This window comes from Bos taurus, chromosome 7 (genome assembly GCF_002263795.3).
Source record: "Bos taurus isolate L1 Dominette 01449 registration number 42190680 breed Hereford chromosome 7, ARS-UCD2.0, whole genome shotgun sequence".
NCBI lineage: Eukaryota > Metazoa > Chordata > Mammalia > Artiodactyla > Bovidae > Bos > Bos taurus.
The window spans coordinates 90,074,393-90,082,277 of record NC_037334.1 but is presented as its reverse complement, the minus strand read 5'-3'; the positions used below and the strand labels follow the sequence as shown (position 1 = coordinate 90,082,277).

Sequence of the window (7,885 nt, the reverse complement as noted above, 5' to 3'; positions counted from 1 at the left end):
AATATTACAATTGAAAGTAGTCTTTTTTTCCTGAGAAAGCCATATTACAAAATGGCACAAGACAATACACATTTTTTCCTCTAGAAAATAAGATGGGAAAATCAGATTTCGATACATTTTGTGAGGAAAATAAGTCTGTCTCTCAAAACTGTGCAATCACTTTGCCAGTTACAATTTTTTTTAGAGGGTGAGAATCAAATTTAAGCATGATCATTGCCACAAGGTGAGAGAATGAACACACATGGTAAACTCTGGTTGGAATTTAAGCAGTTTTTATAGAAAACTGTTTACAAGTGAAGAAACTAAGGCACAGAAAACCTAACCAAGCTCAATTTCAAGGCTGAGTTTAATAGTAAAGGTAGAAACAGAATCTACGGCTCTGATTCTCAGGTCAGAGAGCAATGCGTGGTATCTTCCCAAGAGGGAAAAAATTATTTTTTTGGAGAGTAATGTTAATAAATCATTTAAAAAATACATAATAAGAATGTCCTTGAAAATCTTTGGCATATGTGAGTCATTGGAAGCTGAAGATTTTAGATATCCTCTCTCCTACCCCAATACAAAAAGGGGAGCTAGTTTTTAAATGAATCAAAAAAGATTAATTTCAAAGTGACCTGAGTTTTATTCTGCATTGTTACATCAACTGGACAGTTTGAGTCCTATGAAACGTAACAGAGGCCACTACACCTCAAAGATTACACATATATGCATTCTGCAATGAGATTTATACAACTTGAACTTACTCCACATTTTCATCAAGTACAAAATTAAATACCTCAGTCTAATTTTTCATTAACCAGTGACTCAAAGATAACAAACTTGATACAGTGGGATGATTAATTGATCTATAGGATGGTATGAAGTTAGCCCCAAATTCAGGTATTTATTTATCCCAGGTCTTCGTATTGCTTTGAGATTAAATTATGAAATTAGCTCAGATTGGCATTTCTCCCTGTGTGTGTGTTTCCAATCACAAAACTTTTAATCTCATAAAATACGCATTTGTAAGAGCTCAGGTAGGTTTATGTAGTCATAATATAGTAGCACAGAACATGCCATGTAAAAGTAAAAAATAAAATTATTTTCAAGTTTCTTTGTTTCTAAAGTGCTCTATGTGCAGTATTAAACCAACTTTCAGATTATAGAAATCCACTATGATGACTAGTAGCAGTTTTAGAAAAGATCAACAGTTAAATAAGAATAATTTTTTAAAGTATGAATACATAGATTAAAAGATGCAAAAACTCTTTAAAAAAGATGCAGAAACTCTTCAGGCACATTCTAATCCAAAACATAAAAAAAAAATCCACATGAATACATTAGAGATGACAGGTGTTGAGAAGGAAGGTCAGTGTCAGAAATTAACTGGTAAGGTGACTAGTGTGTAAACTCAAAGTGGTTCTGAATATTTTAGCAACAAGTATTTTTCCAACAAAACAGTAACAAAATAAAGTACTTACTCATTCCTTATCAGAAATAAAATAGAAAATAAGTCTGTCCAAATGTTCAGAAGCTGTTTCATAAAAATATTTTTTGAGAAATTCCATAGCTAGTAGGTTGCTTCATCCATGTTGTCGTCACTGTCCACACCAAAATCATCTCCATCTTCAAAGTAGGAATTGATGTAGTCATTTTCCTAAGTGAAATGATACACTCCTCAGTAAACTTCAAAAGTATGAGTAGTAACATTAAAGAATATAATGTGGGCTATCCCTTTAAACATAAGTTTATAAATACCAAAGTTAGGTAACTAGAAACTAGGCCAGGCTTAAAAGAAGCCTCTGTTATTTCAATGCTTAAAACATTGACTTTCACACATCTACCTGTGCTCTTTCTTCCTCGAGACCACCATCCCCTACTAGTCTCAGGCACCAACTAGCTCAGAGAACATATACGGATGCCCATTACATGTTACCAGGATACACCTCATTCATTATACCTTAGAGGAGGGATGATACGTGGTTTAGCTAGTTTAACCACTATACACTTACTCCAAACAAATGTACAAACAATAAATGAAGCCAATTTACACTAACATTCATTTGACTACACCAGAACTAAGGTTTTCAGTTGTAATAGCTGAGCATAAGCAGAGATTTTTGCTTCCTATCAAAATAAATAAAAGACCTCAAGATACTGAATCAAACATAGAAGATGACATATTACATTCTATCTAGGGTGGCTCAGTTTCTTTTAAGAGAGATTAATCCCCTGGGAACATTCCAATTCTTCTGGGTGAGTAAGACTACTATCCATGTATATGACTCAAGATATTTCTGCTTTCTACCAAAAATTCAAAAATCCATTTTGGATATAGATTAAAAGAAATTTAAGGGAGTTATTAACCAACTGCAGTGTGTGGACTGTCACTAGATTCCAATTGGAACAAGCAAAAATTTTTCTCCCATCAAAACAATCTGAACACTGGTTTAATACTTGATGGTATTAAAGAAATATATTTTATTCTATTAGATATGATAATGTGATAAAGAGCCCTTATTTTTGAGTACATACTGAACTAATGAAGCTGAACTTCCCAATACTTCACCCACCTGATGCAAAGAACTGACTCACCAGAAATGACCCTGATGTTGGGAAAGATTGAAAGTGGACAGAAAAGGGGATGATAGAGGATAAGATGGTTGGATGGCATCACCGACTCGATGCACATAAGTAAGCTCCAGGAGTTGGTGATGGACAGGGAGGCCTGGCATGCTGCAGTCCCTGGGGTCGCAAAGAATCAGATACGACTGAGCGACTGAGCTGACTGAAATATTTATGGATGAAATGATACAATGCCTGGGATTTGCTTTACAATGATCCAAGGCAGCTGGGGCTTTGAAGGGGGTTGGGGGGCAGGAGCGGACTGGGTGGATGAAAGAGCGGCAGAAAGGCTGGCTATGAATTGATGATTGTTAAAGCTGAATGATGAGTCTGTAGGTGTTTTTATTACTAGTCACTAGTTTTTGAACATGATTGAAATTTGCCATAAAAAATTAACCTCCAAGATATTGTTTTGAGGGTGTTAGCCTGCTGTGGCCCTCTTTGCCTGGCAAAGCACAAGCTATTCTTTTCTACTTCACCCCCTGCCAAATTAATCTCTATTATCTATAGCAGGAATTATCACAGAGTAATTAAGAAATAGAGACTATTCTCAAAAGAAAGTCTCCTGGATATCATTTTTTTTAGGATTTGCATGGTGGGATACTATATATAAATTTATATAAATAATGTAAGAAAGGTAACTTGTATTATTCAGATATGTCTTTCATTACTTTGTCCTCACTAAACACTGTAATTTCCTGTTTCTAGCTCAGACCCTTACTATATCTAGGAAGCTGTCCTGGTTTCTCTGGTGCTAAGAAACCCAACAGTCTGGAAACCCGGCTGAATCCTGGGGGTAGTGTATAGGGGAGGGGTGGCATGGTGCAGGTGAGGCTGCCTTGCTAAGGACACTGGTGTGAAAGTGTAAGCTAGTCAGTTTGTACACACAAGTGGAAATGAGAAAGGAAGAGACACTGCATTTCAAATTGAGCATATGCTACTTGGGTTTAGACATGTGCACGTCCAAGTGGGTTCAGTGACTCACATTTGGTAATTCTGTGAGATTAGTAATCTTGATACATAGACGGGTACAGAGTCAGAACCTGTTGAAACTGATGGTGTAAAGGGTTCTTGCCTTCATTTGGGCCCCTGCTCTTTAACTACAACATTCAAAAGGCTGAAGAAAAAGTCCATATTTTCTCAATTTTACATGTAGGTGTTATATAGATAATTCGCTCCATTTTACTCTTCCAAACAAAATGCTTATCACATCCTCAATATATATATCAATGAGCTGCTGCCAAGTCACTTCAGTCGTGTCCGACTCTGTGCGACCCCATAGACGGCAGACCACCAGGCTCCCCCATCCCTGGGATTCTCCAAGCAAGAACACTGGAGTGGGTTGCCATTTCCTTCTCCAATGAGTTAATTAGCAGTAATTTTTCATTAGTTAACTGCTAGAAAGAGCAAAGAGAGTAACTTTAAATATGGAAAGGCTCTGAGCTTGCTTATACCCAGACTCACCTAGCCTTACCCTTAAAATATGTATCATTTGTTTATTAAAGTATAAAGTTGGGTTTTTAAAAAATGAAATACAGTTATATGAACCCATTGGTGTTGTTTAGTACTCTATATAGAATTCTGAAATTACTAGAATTCTAATGTTTGTTGTTTTTGTTAGGACAGATCTTAATTTCAAACACAGCTCAAGTCTAGACTTTATAAACAGAGCATTTCAAAAGCCAAAGAATATTCAAGAAAATTTCAAAAAAGAGTAACATGCTCTTAAAATATTAACAAATAATGAGAAGTTTCTATTAATTGGAATGTCTTATGATTCAGACATAGATCAATGGAACAGAGGCCAGAAATACATCTAAGCAGATGAAGGAATCTAAGAGCTGATAAAGGAGAATTTCAAATCAATGCAGAAAGAAAATTATTTAGTACATGAGGCAGGCAATTGGCTAGCCATTTGGAAGCAGATAAAAATGAATCAGTATGCTTCCTGCACACCAATATAAAACCAAAATTTAAGGTAATTGTAGCATATAATTAAGATTTCTTAGGTGGAGCAGTTCAGGTAAAAGAAAGATTCATCAGTGTGGTGTGTGAAGCCAAAATGGAGTGAAGACAGTGGTCACTGAAATGTTTCAACACAAGAAACTCTTACGTGAGGCATCTACAAAGACCCAAAGAGGCCATGACCAACACAATCACCCTGCTTGATTGACTCCAGCTTACTTTGAAATGCACCTCGTTTCTGAAAGTTGGAAATCCCAAATCTAAAACACAGAGTTCTGACTCAGTCATACCTGAGGCTGAATTATGAATGTTCTCTGATAGCATCCACATGTACTTTGGGATTTAAAACCTGATGGTATTTCTGGGATTCCCCCTCAAAATATGACTAAACCCGTAATTTATACCTTATTGCTGACTTCAAGTGATAAGTAGATAAATCTCAAACTAAACTGAACCATTTCCCTAACTTACGGACTTCCACAGTCAAAGCTGTCTATCAAGTAACTCTTACCTCCTACATTCCATTTGGTATCACTATAATTTCAATGCTATAATTCTCCTAGTGCCAAAGACTTGATGCCATGGATAATAATATACCCCTGGTTCCCATCAACTTGGTTTTTAACATTTTAATTATATACCACATATCTGATTCCTTGTTAGATCATCCTAAGTTTAGGACCTTTGCTACTCTCCCAGAATGGCCCATTACCTCTTCTTGCTCTTCTTCATCATATTCCTCTTGTTCTGCAGCATCGTCTTCCTCATCATCATCGCCTTCTTTACTTTTCTCTTTGCTTCCTTCTTTCTCTTCATTTTCCTCATCTGATTTTTCACCATCACCTTTCTTTTCCAATTCCTAGTATAAATGAACTTCATTAATTTAAATGGAAACCACCAGACTCTGACGTTCCTGCTCAACCTCAAGAGAACAGTTACCTACCACCTAATTCTAACCCTCCCTTCCCAACACCTCCAGCTCCTCACCTAGGACACTGAGGAGTACCTCCTCAAGAAAGGAGGTACTCACTGGCTCGTCATTACATTGGTATCTTCTTTGATTTTGTTATTTCATAACTCGGTCTTGGGGGAATTCACTGGTGGTCCAGTGGCTAAGACAGGGGGGCTGGGTTCAATCCCTGGTCAGAGAACTAGATCCCATGTGCCACAACTAAGAAAGACTCTATGCAGCCAAATAAATTAAAATATATAAAAAAAGAACACACAAAAAAAACTTGGTCTTGGGAAATGCTTCGATTTCAGCTCTACAGCATAGTGCTTTATTTTTATGATTACTATCCTGCTACTGCTGCTAAGTCACTTCAGTTGTGTCCGACTCTGTGCAACCCCATAGATGGCAGCCCACCAGGCTTCCCCGTCCCTGGGATTCTCCAGGCAAGAATACTGGAGTGGGTTGCCATATCCTTCTCCAATGCATGAAAGTGAAAAGTGAAAGTGAAGTTGCTTAGTTGTGTCTGACTCTAGCGACCCCATGGACTGCAGCCTACCAGGCTCCTCCGTCCATGGGATTTTCTAGGCAAAAGTACTGGAGTGGGGTGCCATTGCCTTCTCCAGATTACTATCCTACTTCCTTCTAAAATATTTTGATTCAGCTTATGAAGAACTTTCAGAATGTTATTTTTTCTTCTCCTTCATGAAAGGAGAAAAGAGAATGTAATGGTAACATTTCAAAGTGTCTATGTTTTAGCTGCTAACTGAAACTGTTTAAAATAATATCAAGTCATCTTGGGATGAATTATCCTATTTGCAGATTATCCATGTTTTTTAACATTTCATTATTTTTTAAAATTTATTTTTAATTGGAGGATAATTGCTTTACAATGTTGTGTTGGTTTCTGCTGTAAAACCTGATATCTATGTTTTTATCTCTGTTCTCTCTCATTATTTACTTCCCATATCCAAGGATTTTTGTTTCATAATGTATCTGGCAGGTTGAAAAAAAGAGAGATTAAAACTCAAATCTGAGTCACTATTAGTACTTATTAACACTCCTAAGAATGGAGGCAAAGAAGAGATACAGAGTTAGAAAATCTTTGATTATGTGATGGCTCCACTTACCTTGTTAAAATCACTACACCACCTTCAGTTAGATGCAGATTTAAGATTATATCTTTATATTTCTATTATGACTACCAACATTTATTTTCCACTTGATAAAAGTGACCTGTTTTCATTACTGTTATTATCAACTCACTAATCTGTCCTATGTTTAATTTGCACAAGTGACAGAATTTCACAAGTTTTGTAAGAGGTGGCGAACAGCAATAGTTTTATATATTAATACTCATAATTGAGGCATAAGATCAGTTTAGCTAAAACATTATTCTTCTTAATCAGTAATCAGAACACTAATTCATAAATCTGTAAATACTGCACCTTATTGTAAGATATTTGCTCTGTAGATTACATACAGAGAGAAAACATACTTTGTATTTGGCATAACTACAACTTTATTCAATTTGGCTCTTAAATGTTTTTAAAAATCCACTCAAATGTGAATTTAAGGAAAGCAAAGGCAATGGGGGCAGGAGGAGAAGGGGACGACAGAGGATGAGATGGCTGGATGGCATCACCGACTTGATGGACGTGAGTCTGAGTGAACTCCGGGAGTTGGTGATGGACAGGGAGGCCTGGCGTGCTGCGATTCATGGGGTCACATAGAGTTGGACACGACTGAACGACTGAACTGAACTGAACTGAACTGAAAGGCAATGAAAGACTACATCAGATAGTCTCAATTTTTAATAAAAATTCAAACTCCACCTTTCTTGTCACCCTACCCCACTTAGCTAGAACAAATAAAATGACGGTAATAGATATAAGATGATTTATCTTCATCCTGGGGCTACTGACCCATGTTACCTTTTATGAGTTATTACTACAATATAATGTGTGCAATTTTTACCAACTGGAAGTCCCTTTGGAAAACTGCAAGCAAACAAAATAGTACTTACAGATATTTTGAAATGTCTATAAATACACACCTATATATAAAATGATGCTATGTTAATGTTAATTAAGATATAATATTTTTATTTTCTGTTTTAATCAAACCCTAGTAAAAAGGCCTACATCCCATAAGACTGTAGTTTAAAGTGAATTGTAGTGCTATTTTTAACTCTGTGCAAAGTATATGCTATATATGAAAAATCATGCTGTTAGCTCTTATTTCATAATTAGCAATAGAATTATTTAAACCAGTTATGTAAAAATATTTTTTAAATATAGAATTCATTCAATCTCTGTAGGGAGTGGGAGGTCTTGATTTCCAATACTGCCATCTCAATTATCTCCA

At 36.2% G+C, this 7,885-nt stretch overlaps 1 protein-coding gene across 5 annotated transcripts in view; it reads right to left on the bottom strand.

Annotated features, from left to right (window-relative positions):
• Nucleotides 1-598: 598 nt before the first annotated feature.
• POLR3G (RNA polymerase III subunit G) overlaps nucleotides 599-7,885 on the bottom strand; it is a 44,873-nt gene continuing 37,586 nt past the window's right edge. For 4 of the 5 annotated variants that reach the window (XM_005209734.5, XM_024994580.2, XM_005209732.5 and 1 more), the window contains 2 exons: nucleotides 5,282-5,428; nucleotides 599-1,636 (listed from right to left, as the gene is read on the bottom strand). In XM_005209734.5, coding sequence (XP_005209791.1) covers nucleotides 1,550-1,636; nucleotides 5,282-5,428 — 234 coding nt within the window. In that variant the 3' untranslated portion in view covers nucleotides 599-1,549. The remainder of the gene's footprint in view (nucleotides 1,637-5,281; nucleotides 5,429-7,885) is intronic. The other variant, NM_001206143.1, reaches the window with a different exon arrangement.